The sequence below is a fragment of the Anolis sagrei genome, chromosome 11, assembly GCF_037176765.1.
Source record: "Anolis sagrei isolate rAnoSag1 chromosome 11, rAnoSag1.mat, whole genome shotgun sequence".
Lineage (NCBI taxonomy): Eukaryota > Metazoa > Chordata > Lepidosauria > Squamata > Dactyloidae > Anolis > Anolis sagrei.
Window position 1 is genome coordinate 34,652,436 of NC_090031.1, and position 18,327 is coordinate 34,670,762.

The 18,327-nt window shown below is 47.7% G+C and overlaps 1 protein-coding gene across 1 annotated transcript in view; it reads left to right on the top strand.

Moving 5' to 3' along the window:
* Nucleotides 1-18,327, top strand: part of PHF12 (PHD finger protein 12) — a 61,316-nt gene that overhangs the window by 40,916 nt on the left and 2,073 nt on the right. Inside the window, exons 5-14 of the mRNA XM_060756678.2 lie at nt 361-481; nt 1,602-1,734; nt 1,834-1,998; nt 2,102-2,266; nt 4,533-5,163; nt 7,771-7,899; nt 7,999-8,142; nt 10,523-10,621; nt 10,803-10,885; nt 14,613-14,751. Coding sequence (XP_060612661.2) covers nt 361-481; nt 1,602-1,734; nt 1,834-1,998; nt 2,102-2,266; nt 4,533-5,163; nt 7,771-7,899; nt 7,999-8,142; nt 10,523-10,621; nt 10,803-10,885; nt 14,613-14,751 — 1,809 coding nt within the window. The remainder of the gene's footprint in view (nt 1-360; nt 482-1,601; nt 1,735-1,833; nt 1,999-2,101; nt 2,267-4,532; nt 5,164-7,770; nt 7,900-7,998; nt 8,143-10,522; nt 10,622-10,802; nt 10,886-14,612; nt 14,752-18,327) is intronic.

Consider the following 18,327-nt stretch of genomic DNA (forward strand, 5'->3'; position numbering starts at 1 on the left):
TTAGGAATGGTCCCACTCGAGAAGACATAAGGTTGTGAGTAATCTGCAGACAGTTCCTGAGTTACAAACATCTGACTCATAGTTAAGAACAGGGATGAGACAACAGCAAGTGAGGGAAATTTACCCCTCCAAATGGAAACCTGCTACTGAAAGAGTTATTATTAGCGGGGAAAGGGGTCTCCACTGAAGCTTTATCCCCAATCCTTGTTTCCACAACAAGCCAAATTTAACAGGGCCTGGATACGTACACATCCAGAGCCATTGTTGGTGGGGTTCGCCATGCTCTCTGGATGTGGGTGAACTACAGTTCCCACCGACCCGGGTTCCAGCATCGCTCTTCCTTCCTTCCTTCCTTGCCAGGTACGAGTAAGCGGCGGCGGAAAGAAGAAACCAGCGGGAAGAACGTCAAGAAAGCTCAGCACGAGCTGGACCACAACGGATTGGTGCCCTTGCCGGTGAAGGTCTGCTTCACTTGCAGCAGGTATCGCCTCAGGGGAGTGGGGCTGTTCTCTTAACCCTCCTCTCTCTCACTGTCCCATCCTTCTTTCCTACTTTCTTTTCTTCTTTTCCTCCCTCTTTCATGCTTTCATCCTTCCTTCCTTCTTCTCTTTTCTTCCTCCTTCCCTCCCTCCCTTCCCTCTCTCCTTCCCTTCCATCCTTTCAACCTTCCTTAACTCTTTCCTCTCTCTTTCTCTTTCTCCATCCTTCATTCTCTTCGGTCCTTCCCTCATTCTCTTTCCTTTATCCTTCCATCCATCCATCTTCCCCTTCTACCTTTTTGTCCTTCCCTCCCTTTTGTCCTTCCTTCTCTTTTCCCTTCCTCCTTTCCTCCCTCTTTCTCCTTCCATCCTTCCCTTTCATCCTTCCTTCCCCCCCTTTCCCTCTTTCTCCTTCCTTCCTTCCCTTTTGTCTTTCATTCTCTTTCTCCTTCCTTCCCTTCCTCTCTTTGGTCCTTCCCTCCCTTCCATCCATCCATCTTTCTCTCTTTCCTTCATTCTTTCCTTCCCTCCCCCTTTCTCCTTCTATCCTTCCCTTTCATCCTTCCTTCCCCCTTCTCCCTCTTTTTCCTTCCTTCCTTCCTTCCTTCCTTCCTTCCTTCCTTCCTTCCTTCCTTCCTTCCTTCCTTTTTGTCTTCCTGTCTCTCTTTCTCCTTCTTTCCATGCTCCTCTTCCTCCCTTTCATCCTTCCCTTCCTTTTGTCTGTCTTCCCTCCCTTCCTTCCTTCCTTCCTTCCTTCCTTCCTTCCTTCCCTTTTGTCTTTCTGTCTCTTTCTCCTTCCTTTCAACCTTCTCTTCCTCCCTTTTGTCCTTCCTTCTCTCTTTCCTTCCTCTTTTCCTTCCTTCCCTCCCTCTTCTTCCATCCTTCCCTTTCATCCTTCCTTCCCCCTTCTCTCCCTCTTTCTCCTTCCCTTCCTCCCTTTTGACTTTTCCATCCTTCTCTCTTTCCTTCCTCCTTCTCTTTTTTCTTTCCATCACTGGGCAGCCTACATGCGGTCCCCAAGTTAGAAAGTTTGCCCGTGGCAATACTCACTCACTTGCTGAAGTGGTGTGCAGAGAGTGTTTGAGCTGACGCAAACTTTGCCCCTCCCTTGTGCTTTTGCAGGAGCTGCCGGGTGGCCCCGCTCATCCAGTGCGACTACTGCCCGCTGCTGTTCCACATGGACTGCCTGGAGCCTCCGCTCACGGCCATGCCCCTGGGCCGCTGGATGTGTCCGAACCACATTGAGCACGTGGTGGTGAGCCAACGGCCCCCTCCGCCCTTTGCCCTGGACCCGGGTCCGGAGAGCGGGCCTCCCCCTCTGGGCTCACCCGCGGCCCCCGTGTCTCTCCTCCAGCTGAACCAGAAGAACATGACCCTGAGCAACCGCTGCCGGGTCTTCGACCGCTTCCAGGACACCATCTCGCAGCACGCCGTCAAGGTGGACTTCCTCAACCGGATCCACAGGAAGCACCCACCCAACCGCCGCGTGGCCCAGTCCATGAAGAGGAAAGGCTTGAAGGTAAGGAGGACGCTCTGGCCACCAGCCACATTCGTGCCTTGCTGGCCATCGACACTCTCCACTCCATTGACTCACCTCCTGTTCCCTCTTCCTCCGTCCTCAGATCCCGGACGCTATCAAATCCCAGTATAAGATCCCTCCTCCGCTACTGGCGCCGGCGGGGATCCGAGACGGGGAGCTCATCTGCAACGGGGTCCCCACGGAGGACGCCCTGCACACGCACCTTTGCAATCCGGAGCACTTAGCCAGCCAGTCGGAACAGCAAGAGGTGAGGCGTCTTGAGGGACAGGGACTCCTGGTCTTGTGGGAGGAGAGACATTCTGGGTACTCGTTTGAGTGGGAAGCCTGCCATCGGGATGAGGTATGGGCAAACTTTGGCCCTCTGAATGTTTTGGACTTCAACTCCCACCAGGAGTTGGGAGTTGTGGTCCAAAACAATTGATCCCAAGGATGGTTATGGGCCCAGCATTCGGCGTAAGCGGCCGAGAGGGCAAAGGAAGGGGGATGAAGCTGTTAGGAATGGTGGGAGTTGGGGTCCAAAACACCTGGAGTTAGGAGTTGGGGTCCAAAACACCTGGAGTTGGGAGTTGGGGTCCAAAACACCTGGAGTTAGGAGTTGGGGTCCAAAACACCTGGAGTTGGGAGTTGGGGTCCAAAACACCTGGAGTTAGGAGTTGGGGTCCAAAACACCTGGAGTTGGGAGTTGGGGTCCAAAACACCTGGAGTTAGGAGTTGGGGTCCAAAACACCTGGAGTTGGGAGTTGGGGTCCAAAAGAATTGATCCCAATGATGGTTATGGGCCCAGCACTCAGCTTAAGTACCTGAGGGGGGAAAGGAAGGGGCCTGAGGCTGTTAGGAATGGGGGGAGTTGGGAGTTGGGGTCCAAAACACCTAGAGTTAGTTGGGGTCCAAAACACCTGGAGTTGGGAGTTGGGGTCCAAAACACCTGGCGTTAGGAGTTGGGTTCCAAAACACCTGGAGTTAGGAGTTGGGGTCCAAAACACCTGGAGTTGGGAGTTGGGGTCCAAAACACCTGGAGTTAGGAGTTGGGGTCCAAAACACCTGGAGTTGGGAGTTGGGGTCCAAAACACCTGGAGTTGGGAGTTGGGATCCAAAACAATTGATCCCAGTGAGGGTTATGGGCCCAGCACTCAACTTAAGCAGCTGAGGGGGAAAAGGAAGGGGCCTGAGGTGGTTAGGAATGGTGGGAGTTGGAGTCCAAAACAATTGATCCCAATGATGGTTATGGGCCCAACACTTGGCTTAAGTGGCTGAGGGGGGAAAGGAAGGGGCCTGAGGCTGTTAGGAATGGTGGGAGTTGGGAGTTGGGGTCCAAAACACCTAGAGTTAGTTGGGGTCCAAAACACCTGGAGTTGGGAGTTGGGGTCCAAAACACCTGGAGTTGGGAGTTGGGGTCCAGAACACCTGGAGTTGTGAGTTGGGGTCCAAAACACCTGGAGTTGGGAGTTGGGGTCCAAAAGAATTGATCCCAATAATGGTTATGGGCCCAGCACTCAGCTTAAGTACCTGAGGGGGGAAAGGAGGGGGCCTGAGGCTGTTAGGTATGGTGGGAGTTGGGGTCCAAAACTATTGATCCCAAGGATGGTTATGGGCCCAGCACTCAGCTTAAGTACCTGAGGGGGGAAAGGAATGGGCCTGAGGCTGTTAGGAATGGTGGGAGTTGGGAGTAGGGGTCCAAAACACCTGGAGTTGGGAGTTGGGGCCCAAACAGTTGATTCTAAGGATGGTTATGGGCCCAGCACTCAACTTAAGCGGCTGAGGGGGAAAAGGAAGGGAGCTGAGGCTGTTAGGAATGGTCGGAGTTGGGAGTTGGGGTCCAAAACAATTGATCCCAAGGATGGTTATGGGCCCAGCACTCAACTTAAGCAGCTGAGGGGGAAAAAGAAGGGGGCTGAGGCTTATTAGGAATGGTGGGAGTTGGGAGTTGGGGTCCAAAACACCTGGAGTTGGGAGTTGGGGTCTGAAACAATTGATCCCAAGGAAGGGTCCTGAGGCTGTTAGGAATGGTGGGAGGTGGGAGTTGGGGTCCAAAACACCTGGAGTTGGGAGTTGGGGTCCAAAACACCTGCAGTTGGGAGTTGGGGTCCAAAACACCTGGATTTAGGAGTAGGGGTCCAAAACACCTAGAGTTGGGAGTTGGGGTCCAAAACAATCGATCCTAATGATGGTTATGGGCCCAGCACCCGGCTTAAGTGGCTGAGGGGGGAAAGGAAGGGGGCTGAGGCTGTTCGGAATGGTGGTAGTTGGGAATTGGGCTCCAAAACACCTGGAGGGAGGGCCAAAGTTTGCCCATGCCTGTTGTCGAGGAAGCTTCCTCACATCTCGCACTGGTAAATGATCCTGATGTTGGTTATGGGCCCAGCACTCGGCTTAAGCAGCTGAGGGGCTGTTAGGAATGGTGGGAGTTGAAGTCCAAACCCCCTGGAAGACCCATACAGTTGCTAGCCGTAGGAATACTCCCAAAGAGCTGCGTTCTCCTCACGTGTGGCCTTTTCTTTTCCTCCGTCTTGCAGTGGTTGTGCAGCGTGGTGGCCCTGCAGTGCAGCATCTTGAAACACTTGTCCGCCAAGCAGGCGCCTCCGCCTTCGCCTTGGGACTCGGAGCAGGCGGAGAAGGCCGACGTGAAGCCGGTGGTGGTGGCCGCCCCCGACAAGGCCGACCTCCCTTCGCTCTACTTGGCCTCCGCCCAGAACTCCTTCCCGGAGGAGGCCCGCTTCTCCCCGTGCACGGACCGGCCCAGGAAGGCCTCCCCTTGCGGGACCGCCAACGGCCCCAACGTCGCCCCAACGGACGCCAAGGCCAACGGGCCGCACTTCTACGGGGCCGGCCTCCCTGCGGTCTTGCCACAACGGCAGCAACAACAGCAACCCTGGCCCCGGCCCGCCACTCCCCCGGCGGCCAGTGTCGGGCTCCTCAACCACGTGGTGAAGACGGAGAACGCAGCGGGCCCGCTCTCCTGCGCACACCGGGGGCTGAAGAATGCGCAGACGCAGGCGGGGTCCCTGCTCTCCATGGACCTGGGGGCCCTGGAGTCCCCGCTGACCGCCACCCGGGCGCTGACCCCTCCCCAGGCCGCCCTGGGCGACGGCAGCGCCTCCTCCATCCGGGCCGCCCACGGCTTCTGCTCCCCGGCACCCCCTCCAGGTGAGAGTGGGGGCGCCCCTTGACCTTGAGGCACCCCCAGGCAGCAAGGAAGCCCATCCGGGCTTGCAAAACAAGGGCTTCCATTTGCCTCCAAACCAAACACGAACCACCTCCAGGGCCAGAGTTCGGCCTCTCTAGGCCTCCATTGAGGGTCTCTCCTGCCTTACGATTACTTTCAAAGGGCCATTAAATCTGTGACTAAGTTGATGAGGAGTTCCTAGTAGCGCAGTGGGTTAAACCGCTGAGCTGCTAATCTTGTTGAACCCTCTATGCCTTTGGCTCCCACCAAAAGGCCAGTTACTGAATGACAGTCTTTAATTCTTGTGAGTATTACGCTACATAACACAATTTGTGACACAGTGGGTTAAAGCGCTGAGCTGCTGAACTTGCTGACCGAAAGGTTGCAGGTTCGAATCCGGGGAGCAGGGTGAGCTCCTGCTGTTAGCCCCAGCTTCTGCCAACCTAGCAGTTCAAAAACATAGAAATGTGAGCAGATCAATAGGTACTGCTCCAGTGGGAATGTAACGGTGCTCCATGCAGTCATGCTGGCCACATACACATGCTGGACACATGCGGCCGCATACAGAGAAGTACACCTTATAAGAGTCAATCTAATTCCATCGTTAAATTTGTAAAAGTCTCTACAAATTTAACATCTTCATAATTCAGCGTGGATTATACATTTTTCTTATTTAAACTGTAAATATTGCAAAATTATGGGTTTTTTCTCAAAGTGACACACACTCCATCCAAGTTATGCTCAGGTTTTTGGCAAATGTTGACACACCAAGCTCAAAAGGTTGCCCATCCCTGACCAAGGAGGTGTCTACGGACAACGCCGGCTCTTCAGTTTAGAAATGGAAGTGAGCACTAACCCTCAGAGTAGACTTAATGTCAGGGGGAAAACCTTTTCCTTTACAATAGGTACCGCTCCGGCAGGAAGGTAAGGGTGCTCCATGCAGTCATGCTGGATGACCTAGGAGGTGTCTACGGACAATGCTGGCTCTTAAGTTTAGAAATAGAGATGAGCACCAACCCCCAGAGTCAGACATGACTGGACTTCATGTCAGGGGGAAACCTTTACCTTTACAATAGGTACCGCTCCGGCAGGAAGGTAACGGTGCTCCATGCAGTCATGCTGGCCGCATGACCTAAGACAGCTCTTCAGTTTAGAAATGGAGATGAGCACCAGAGTCAGGCGTGGCTGGACTTAATGTCAAGTAGAAATCTTTACTAATAGTGATACAGTGGGTTAAACTGCTGAACTTGCGGACTGAAAGGTTGGCGGTTCGAATCCTGGGAGTGGCGTGAGCTCTTGCTGTCAGCCTCCGCTACTGCCAACCTAGCAGTTCGAAAACATGCAAATGTGAGTAGATCAATAGGTACTGCTTCTGCAGGTAGGTAACAGCCCATGCAGTCACTCTGCCCACATGACCTTGGAGGTGACTATGTACAACACTGGCTCCTTGGCTTAGAAATGGAGGTGAGCACCACCCCACAGAGTTGGACACGAGGGGAAACCTTTAGCTGTACTAAGTCTAGAACAACTTGAAGGCCCACAACGACAACATCAACAGTCCGAATTAACACAGCAAGGGGAAAACCTTCCTGTAAGCTGATGAGAGTTGTGATACACCTTGGGTGCAGTTTGTTCTGCTTGGTCAGGAGAATGGGGTCTTAAATGGAGACCTAAGGCTTGTGGGTAGGAGGCCTAACTTTGTGGTTTCCCCAACCCCAGGGTTGCAATCCCCATTATCCCCAGCTCATCCAAAGGGATGGGAGTTGTCCTTCAGTCACAGCCGGGGATCCCAAATGGGGTCAAAACTACAGAGCACTGACCACTATGTAAACAAATTCAATAGGTACCTGCAGAAGCGGTACCTATTGATCTACTCACTGCTAGGTTGGCAGAAGCTGAGGCTAACAGCAAGAGCTCACGCCACTCCCAGGATTTGAACCACCGACCTTTCAGTCAGCAAGTTCAGCAGTTTAACCCGCTGCATCACTATTAGTAAAGATTTCCACTTGACATGAAGTCCAGTCATGCCTGACTCTGGTGCTCATCTCTATTTCTAAACTGAAGAGCCAGCGTTGTCCGTAGACACCTCCTAGGTCATGTGGCCAGCATGACTGCATGGAGCGCCCTTACCTTCCCGCCAGAGCGATACCTATTGTAAAGGTAAAGGTTTCCCCCTGACATGAAGTCCAGTCAGGTCTGACTCTGGGGGTTGGTGCTCATCTCAATTTCTAAACTGAAGAGCCGGTGTTGTCCGTAGACACCTCCTAGGTCATGTGGCCAGCATGACTGCATGGAGTGCCCTTACCTTCCCGCCGGAGCGATACTTATTGTAAAGGTCAAGGTTTTCCCCCTGACATTAATTCTACGCTGGGGGTTGGTGCTCACCTCTATTGCTAAACTGAAGAGCCGGCGTTGTCCGTAGACACCTCCTAGGTCATGCGGCCAGCATGACTGCATGGAGTGCCCTTATCTTCCCACTGGAGCGGTACCTATTGTAAAGGTAAAGGTTTTGGAGGCCACCATAATAGTTGGAAAGGAGGGCCAAAGCCAGGCTCCTGACCCATCCTTCCTCTTCCTCTTCCTTCCAGACGGCAAGGCCAGTCCCAGCGCCTTGCCCCTCGGCAGCCTCTTGGCCTCCCCCTCCTTGCTCCTCTCCAATTCTTCGGCCGCGCTGGACCTCGCCGGGTCCTTGAAAGCATTGATGGACGGCAGCGGAGGTGAGCCTCTCTCGGGGCCAGCGGCACCTTTCTTTGGTGGGTGACTCCCGAAGGGTCTCCCGGGGCTTTCTCTGACCATCCGTGTTTGTCCTTCCGTAGAGATCGAGATCAATATGCTGGACGAGAGGTTGATCAAGTTCCTGGCCTTGCAGAGACTACACCAGCTCTTCACGTCAAAGGTCCAGCCCTTCGCGGGCAGCCTCGGGCCCCAGCCGCCCAGCCCACAGGACCACCCCTCCGAAGGTACCCCAGATATACAGAAATATACATACGTTTCTCTCCCACATTTACTTGCTAAGCGGCTCACAGTAAAACCAAGTACAATATAATTAAATTCCGTTATTATTATTATTATTATTATTATTATTATCTATACACATCTATATAAATAAAAAATGTAATGTTCGTTTGTGGGATTAGCATAACTCAAAAACCACTGGATGAATTGACACCAAATTTGGACACAAGACACCTCTCAGTCCAGCGAGTGACCATCACTCATAAAAACACAGAAAAACACAGCAAAAGATATTTAAAAAGCCAAAAAACAAAAAATACATTACAACACATGTACAAAACCACATATATATGGGCAAACACACATATATACAAATATATACACACAAAACACATATACACAGACTGAGCCACAGCAACGCGTGGCAGGGGATGGCTAGTACATACATACACACATATAATTATGTAATATCATAATTATAATATAATAATAATAATATAATCTTATTTATATAAATAAAAAGGTAATGTTCGTTTGTAGGATCAACAGAACTCAAAAACTACTGGGGGAATTGACACCAAATTTGGACACAAGGCACCTCACAACCCAATGTATACCCTTCACTCAAAAAAAAAAAAACACTGAAAAACACAGCAGAAGGGACTTAAAAAATCCCAAAAAGCTAAATGATAAAAAGCAAAATGACAATACAGAAAAAAGGGAAGAAAGAGGGAGGGAAGAGGAGAAAAAGAAAAGAAAGAAAGAAAAGAAAGACGGAGAGAAAGAACAAAAAGAAGAAAAGGGAGAAGGAAACATGGAAGCAAAGAGAGAAGGAAGGAAAGAGGTAGAGAAGGAAGAAAGGAGAGAAAGGGAAGGAAAGAAAAGCGGGGAAGGAGAGAAGGAAAGAAGGGAAAGAAGGAAGAAAAGAGGGAGCAAAGGAAGGGGGGGAAGATGTAGAGAAAGAGGGAGGGAAGGAAAGAGAGAAGGAAGAAAAAAGAGACAGCAGAAGAGAAAGAAAAAAAGGAAGGAAGAAGAGGAGGAAAGACAGGAAGGAAGGAAAGAGGGAGTGAAGGAAGGAGGGAAAAAAGGAGAGAAAGAGGGAAGGTTGGCCACAGCAACGCGTGACGGGTACAGCTAGTCTATATAAATAAAAATGTCATGTTTGTTTGTGGGATTAACAGAAGTAAAAAAAACCACTGGGGGAATTGACACCAAATTTGGACACTACACCCCTAACAGACCAACAAGTGACCATCAATCATAAAAACACTGAAAAACACAGCAGAAGAGACTTTAAAAGCCAAAACAACAGCACATGCACAAAAATGCACATATGTACGCAAACACACATACACATATACAGAAATATATACACACACAAAATACATATACACAGACTGGGCCACAGGAATGCGTGGCAGGAGACGGCTAGCAATTTATATATATATATATATATATATATATATATATATATATATATATGAGAACATGTGTGTATGTTTGTAAGTGGTGGACATGTCCATATATGTGTGTATGTGGTGGAGGTGTCCATAGGATGGAAGTTGTAGTTCAACCTGCATCAAGGCCGAGCACTCTGCCCCCCCCCCCCCCCAAAATAATGGACCTGAACCACATTTGCCCACACAGATCCCCCATGACCAGGTTTGGGGGAATTGACCTTGATTGATAGGAGTTGTAGTTCACTTACATCCAAAGAGCACTGTGAATCCAACCAATGATGGATCTGGACCAAACTTGGCAGACAGACCCAACATGGCCAACTGTGCATACTGGCAGGTTTTGGGTATAATTGCCCTGGGAATCTGGGAATTGTAGTTTACCCTTATCCAGAGAGTACTGCCAATGGATCTGGACCAAACTTTGCACACAGACCCAACGTGGGCAACTGGGATTACTGGCTGGGTAGGTGGGTGGTTGCCCTGGGAATCTGGGAGTTGTAGTTCACCCTTATCCAGAGAGCACTGACAATGGATCTGGACCAAACTTTGCGCACAGACCCAACATGGGCAACTGGGATTACTGGCTGGGTTGGTGGGTGATTGCCCTGGGAACCTGGGACTTATAGTTCACACTTGTCTAGATATCATTGAACCCAGCAGATATTGGATCTGGACCACCCTTGGCACACAGACCCAACTTTGAAGAAGGGCAGGGTTTGGGAAGGATTGACTCACGTTTCTGGGAATTGTAGTTCACCCACCTCCTTATGCATTTCTCTAATGGGAGCATTCATAGAAAACAAAAGGAAAGACTGGCTTTTTTCTCATAAATAGCATTGGACATTCCCAAAAAACAAATAACACCTTTCTCAAACAACCCAAGCTGGTGATGATGATGATGTGGGTGCACTTTTGTGTCTTGCAGGGCAGGAGAAGGAGGTGCAAGCCCGGGCCGTCTTCTACCCGCTCCTGGGGATGGGCAGCGCTGTCAACATGTGCTACAGGACTCTCTACATCGGAGCAGGCAAGGCCCCGCCCTCAGCGCGACTTCACCACCCCTAGGGGGGGGGGGGGGTCTCTGGCTGGCCTTCCAGGGTCCCTTCTGGCTGGAAAGGAGAGGAAGTGGAGGCTGGGCTGTCCTTGAACCCTTTGCTTGTGTCGGAGCCTCCCGTATTCATGGCTTGCGTCCTCTCCTCTTTTGACAGGAGCCGACATGGACGTGTGCCTTACGAACTATGGTCACTGCAACTACGTGTCGGGCAAGCACGCCTGCATCTTTTACGACGAGGTGCGTCACGGAGGGTCCTGCAAAGGAGCGTGTCCAAGGGGGTTGATTTACTTATTTATTTGCGACATTTATATGCCACCCTTCTCACCCCAAAGGGGATTCAGAACAGCTTACAAGATATATATATATATACATACAATGTATTATATTATTAGCATAATACAATATCAGTATTAAATATTACAATATTATACTATACCATTATATTGTAATAGTATTAGTAATATTACATGTACTATAAAATTTGCATTATTAGTAGTAGTATTATATTGTAGTACGTTATAATACTATAAATATTATATTATAATATTATAAAGATAGATTATACCATTATATTGTAATATTATTAGTAACATTACATGCACTATAAAATTTGCATCATTATTAGTATTGTATTGTAGTACATTATAATACTATAAATATTATATTTTATATTATTATATTATAATATTATAAAGATAGATTATTTATTATTTACAACATGTATATGCCACCCTTCTCACCCCGAAGGAGATTCAGAGCAGTTTACAAGTTAGTTAGTTATATATATATAACACACACACACACACACACACACATACATACACATACATACATATTAGCATAATACAATATCAGCATTAAATATTACGATAATGTACTATACCATTATATTTTAAAATTATTAGTGATATTATATGTACTATAAAATTTGCAGTATTATTATTAGTATTATATTGTAGTACATTATAATACTATAAATATTATATTATATTATATTATTATAAAGCTAGATTATTTATTTATTTACAACATGTATATGCCGCCCTTCTCACCCTGAAGGGGATTCAGAGCAGCTTACAAGATATATTTATATACAATATATTATATTATTAACACAATACAATATCAGTATTATATATTACTATATTGTATTATACCATTATATTGTAATATTATTGGTAATATGACATGTAATATCAATATATAATTATAATATATTATTATTAGCATTATATTGTATTACATTATAATATTATAAACATTATATGTATATACAATATATTATATTACGTTACATTATTAGCATAGCACAGGAGACAAGGTGGAACTGTCCCCTGGCCCCCATATTTCATTGTATAGTAGTTGCCTGCTTTTTTGGAGGTGGTGAAATCGGTATTTTTGTGTTCCTCACATAATAGTCGCAGAGCCGTTTGGGCCTGATGCCTCTTCCTTCCTTCCTTCCTTCCTTTCTTTTCTCCAAAGGCAAAATGGTTCAAAAACTATAATGAAATGAATGTCCCTGGAGTTCCTTCCTTCCTTCCTTCCTTCCTTCCTTCCTTCCTTCCTTCCATCCTTCCTTGCTTCCTTCCTTCCTTCCTTCCTTCCTTCCTTCCTTCCTTCCTTCCTTCCTTCCTTTTCTCCAAAGGCAAAATGGTTCAAAAACTATAATGAAATGAATGTCCCTGGAGTTCCTTCCTCCTTCCTTCCTTCCTTCCTTCCTTCCTTCCATCCTTCCTTCCTTCCTTCCTTCCTTCCTTCCTTCCTTCCTTCCTTCCTTCCTTCCTTCCTTTTCTCCAAAGGCAAAATGGTTCAAAAACTATAATGAAATGAATGTCCCTGGAGTTCGTTCGTTCCTTCCTTCCTTCCTTCCTTCCTTCCTTCCTTCCTTCCATCCTTCCTTCCTTCCTTCCTTCCTTCCTTCCTTCCTTTCTTTTCTCCAAAGGCAAAATGGTTCAAAAACTATAATGAAATGAATGTCCCTGGAGTTCCTTCCTCCTTCCTTCCTTCCTTCCTTCCTTCCATCCATCCATCCATCCATCCATCCTTCCATCCTTCCTTCCTTCCTTCCTTCCATCCATCCATCCATCCATCCATCCTTCCTTCTCTGAAGGCCTTAAGGCAGGTTAGAAACTAGAATGAAGTGAAGCTTGACCCTCCGTCCTCCGAGGCCTGAAGGCAGTTGAAAAAGCCTGGCATGGAGGTCTCAGACTTGGACCTTCCCTCCTTCTCCCAAAGACCTCCATTTCAGAGAAAGAAGGAAGAAAGGAAGGTGGAATTGTCTCGCCACACACAACTCCCATGACCAACTGGAAGGGTTTGCTGGGCATTGACCTTGAGTTTGGGTGCTGTAGTTCACCTCCATCCAGAGAGCACTGTGGACTCAGACAGTGATGGATCTGGACCAAATCTGGCATGAATACTCAATATGTCCAAATGTGCACACTGGTGGAGTTTGGGGAAAATATACCTTAACATTTGGGAGTTGTAGTTGCTGGGATTTATAGTTCACCTCCAATGAAAGAGCATTCTGGACCCCACCGACGATAGAGTTGAGCCAATCTGAGTTTCCTTTGGGCGGAAATGGGTGGGATAGATATAATATAAATAAATAAAATCTTGGCAGACAGAACTCCCACAATGAACAGAAAATACTGGAAGGATTTGGTGGGCATTGACCTTGAGTTTGGAAGTTGTAGTTCACCTCCATCCAGAGAGCACTGTGGACTCAGACAATGATGGATCTGGAACAAACTTTACAAAAATACTCAATATGCCCAAATGTGCACACTGGTGGAGTTTGGGGAAAATAGACCTTAACATTTGGGAGTTGTAGTTGCTGGGATTTATAGTTCACCTCCAATGAAAGAGCATTCTGGACCCCACCAACGATAGAGTTGAGCCAATCTGAGTTGCCTTTGGGCGGAAATGGGTGGGAGATATATATATATATATATATATATATATATATATATATAAAAAATCTTGGCAGACAGAACTCCCACGATGAACAGAAAATACGGGAAGGACTTGGTGGATATTGACCTTGAGTTTGGGAGTTGTAGTTCACCTCCATCCAGAGAGCACTGTGGACTCAGACAATGATGGATCTGGACCCAACTCGGCACCAGTACTCAATAGGCTCAAATCTAGTGTAGTTTGAGGAAAATAGACTTGACATTTAGGAGTTGTGGTTGCTGGGATTTATAGTTCACCTACAATCAAAGATCATTCTGAACCCCACCAATGATGGAATTGAACCAATCTTAGCAGACAGAACTCCCATGATGAACAGTAAATACTAGAAGGGTTTGGTGAGCATTGACCTTGAGTTTGGGAGTTGTAGTTCACCTACATCCAGTGGACTCAAACAATGATAGATCTGGACCAAACTTAGTGTGAATAGTCAATATGCCAAATGTGAACACTGGTGGAGTTTGGGGAAAGTAGAGCTTGATATTTGGGGGTTGTAGTTGGTGGGATTTATAGTTCACCTCCAATCAAAGAGCATTCTGAACCCCACCAACCATGGGATTGAGCCAATCTTGGCAGACAGAACTCCCACGACCAATGGAAAATACTGGAAGGGTTTGGTGGGCATTGACCTTGAGTTTGGGAGTTGTAGTTCACCTCCATCCAGAGAGCACTGTGGACTCAGACAATGATGGATCTGGACCAAACTTGGCATGAATACTCAATATGCCCAAATGTGCACACTGGTCGAGTTTGGGGGAAATAGACCTTAACATTTGGGAGTTGTAGTTGCTGGGATTTATAGTTCACCTCCAATCAAAGAATATTCTGAACCCCACTAACGATGGAATTGAACCAAACTTGGCACACAGAACTCCCACGACCAAAAGAAAACATTGGAAGGGTTTGGTGGGCATTGACCACGCAGAACACCAGGCTGTTGTTATTTTTCATCGCGTAATAGTCTTGCCCTGCTTTTCCCGGTCTTCCCCAGAACACCAAGCATTACGAGCTGCTCAACTACAGCGAACACGGCACAACGGTGGACAATGTCCTGTATTCGTGTGACTTCTCGGAGAAGACGGCCCTCGTCCCGCCCAGCAGCATGGTTGCCAAAGTACAAAGCGTGATCAGTAAGTTCTCGGCCCGTTGGGGCCTTTCTCCCTCGCAAATCCCCATTTCCATAGGCAGTGGGAAGTCCCAGGAACACTGCCAGTCCCGGGAAAGCGCCCGTAAACAAAGTGAAGATCAGAATCAGCAGAGCCCAGACACAGCAGAGTCCCTTCCTTTTCAGCCTTCCGTGCTGGAAAAGTTTCAGCAAGTCTCTTAGTTTTGCAAAAATCTAATATTTGTGTTGATTAAACTGCTGTGAATTATAGTTTTAGCCCTTGAATGGGTTCAAAAGCCCCTCAGAGATGGTCTCCTTTGCCCAAATCCCACGCTACAAGTCCTAGGGAGAATGAGACAGAAGATGGTATTCGGCTCAGGATTCGCCTTCCAGAAAAATGCCTGGAAGCCATCTGTTGTTGTTATTGAAATTACGATTAACTTTATTTGGACCTTGTCTTTCAAAGCACTCCCAAGAGATGGCCATCCAGCCATGGATAGATATGTCTGAGAGCAAGAGAGAGATTGTAGCTATCTATATAAAAATGAGTGAGGGAGGGAGGGAGGGAAAGAAGGAAGGAAGGAAGGAGAGAAGGAAGAAAGAAGAAGAGAAAGAAAAAGAGAAGGAAAAAAAGAGGAAGAGAAGTAACGAAGGAAAGAAAGAAAGAAATGGAAGGAAGGAAGGAAGGAAAAGGAAGGAAGGAAGGAAAGGTAGAGAAGGAAGAAAGGCAAGAAAGAGGGTGGAAAGGAAGGAAAGAGAGAAATAAGGATAGAAGCAAAGAGTGAAGGAAGAAAGGAGAGAAAGTAGAAGGGAAAGAAAAAGGGGGGAAGGAAGGAGCGAAGGAAAGGAGGAGAGAAAGAGGGAGGGAAGGAAGGAAGGAAAGAGATAAGGGAGAATGGGTGCAAAGAGCGAAGGAAGGAAGGAAAGAAAGATAGAGAAGGAAGAAAGGAGAGAAAGAAGAAGGGAAAGAAAAAGAGGATAAGGAAGGAAAGAGACAAGGAAGGAAGGAAGGAAGGAAGGAAGGAAGGAAGGAAGGAAGGAAGGAAGGAAGGAAAGAGAGAAGGAAGGGTGGACGCAAAGAGCGAAGGAAGGAAGGAAAGATAGAGAAGGAAGAAAGGAGAGAAAGAGGAAGGGAAAGATTAAAGGTGTAAAGAAGGAAAGCAGGATGGAAGGAAGGAAAGAGAGTAAGACCGAAGGAAGGAAAGAAAGACGTAGGAAAGGAAGAAGGGAAAGAAAAGGGGGGTAAGGAAGGAAAGCAGGAGGGAAAGAAGGAAAGAGAGTAAGACTGAAGGAAGGAAAGAAAGAGGTAGGAAAGGAGGGAGGGAAAGAGGGATGGAGGATGGAAACAAAGAGGGAAAGAAAGAAGGAAAAATTGACATTTATCAGAACCCAGCTCTTTCTCTTTTCTTTCATTACCATTTAACGCAACTAGGCCATGGCAAGGCATGGCTGGGTACAGCTAGTATCATAGAGTTCTAGAGTTGGAAGAGACCCCAGGAGCAGGAAAGGCACCAATAAATCCCTTCTGACAGAGGGCCATCCAGCCTCTGTTTCTTCTAGTGGAGACTAGACTCTGAGGCAGGGGGTTCCACTGTTGAACAGTTAACGTGACTAGGCCACAGCAAGGTGTGGCTGGGTACAGCTAGTATCATATAGTCCTAGAGTTGGAAGAAACCCCAGGAGCAGGAAAGGCTCCAATAAATCCCTCCTGATGGAGGGCCATCCAGCCTCTGTTTCTTCTAGTGGAGACTAGATTCTGAGGCAGGGGGTTCCACTGTTGAACAGTTAATGTGACTAGGCCACAGCAAGGTGTGGCTGGGTACAGCTAGTATCATATAGTCCTAGAGTTGGAAGAGACCCCAGGAGCAGGAAAGGCACCAACAAAGCCCATCCAGCCTCTGTTTCAAAGCCTCCACTGGACTCTGAGACAGGGAGTTCCACTGTTGAACAGCTCTTCTTCCAGCCAGGAAGTCCTTTCCTGGGTTGTTGTAGGTTTTTCCGGGCTATATGGCCATGTTCTAGAGGCATTTTCTCCTGACGTTTTGCCTGCATCTATGGCAAGCATCCTCACAGGTAGTGAGGTCTGTTAGAAGTAGGAAAATGGTTTATATATCTGTGGATCGCATCTCTGTATACGAACCCACATGGTCCCTTTGATCTTCCGGAGAGGCCCTGCTCTCGATCCCACCAGCATCGCAGGCACGATTGGTGGGTATGAGAGAGAGGGCCTTTTCGGTGGTGGCCCCTCGACTCTGGAACTCACTCCCTAAAGACATCAGACAGGGCCCAACTCTGGCACTCTTCAGGAGGAGCTTGAAGACGTGGCTGTTCCAGTCTGCCTTCCTGGAATAATGACCCCATAGCACTTTGTCCTCCTCCAAAGCACTTTACATTTGTATTATCGAAGGCTTTCATGGCCGGAATCACTGGGTTGTTGTAGGTTTTTCCGGGCTATATGGCCATATAGCCCAGAAAAACCTACAACAACACTTTACATTTCTTTAGGTCTGCTTGTATGCCCTTCCACAAACACCACTATCACCTTTTCGTCCATGTCCCAGCATTATTCCCAATTTTAACTCTACATTTGGCCTTCCCACTGTTTTTAATTATGTGTTGTCTTATTGATAATGTTGTGTATTTTATTGTTTATGTTTTTTAATTTTTGTGTCTGGGCTTGGCCTCATTTAAGCCGCACCGAGTCTCCTGGGGAGATGGTAGCGGGGTACAAATAAAGGTAGTCCACGCTCTGGTTGCATCCCGTTTAGACTACTGCAACGCTCTCTACGTGGGGTTGTCTTTGAAGACTGCTCGGAAGCTTCAACTAGTCCAACGCTCGGCAGCCATGATACTAACAGGAGCGGCGCACAGGGAGCATACAACTCCTCTGTTGCGCCAGCTCCACTGGCTGCCAATTTGCTACCGGGCACAATTCAAGGTGCTGGTGTTGGCCTATAAAGCCCTAAATGGTTCTGGCCCAAGTTACCTATCCGAACACATCTCTGCCTATGAACCTACTAGGACTTTAAGATCTTCTGGGGAGGCCCTGCTCTCGGTCCCGCCTGCAACACAGGCGCGGTTGGCGGAGATGAGGGACAGGGCCTTCTCAGTGGTGGCCCCTCAGCTGTGGAACGCCCTTCCCACGGACATCAAATCAGCCCCCTCATTAATGGCATTTTGGAAGTAAGTGAAAACCTGGTTATTTGAACAGGCGTTTGAATAGGCAGTGCAATGAATCACAATGAATCAGGAATTGGAACAACGGATGACGAACTTGGATTATGATTTTAGTTATGAGACGCTAGTGAACTGGTTATTGATGGTTATTGATGTTATTTGCTTAGTGTATTAGTGTGTTAATTGTTTTTAAATGGCTGTATGGTGTTGTGTTGAATTTTTGCCGCTTCTATTGTTAACCGCTCTGAGTCGCCTAATTGGCTGAGAAGAGCGGTATACAAATAAAGTAAGTAAGTAAATCCTAGAATCAAAGAGTTGGAAGAGACCTCATGGGCCATCCAGTCCAACCCCATTCTGCCAAGAAGCAGGAATATTGCATTCAAATCACCCCTGACAGATGGCCATCCAGCCTCTGCTTAAAAGC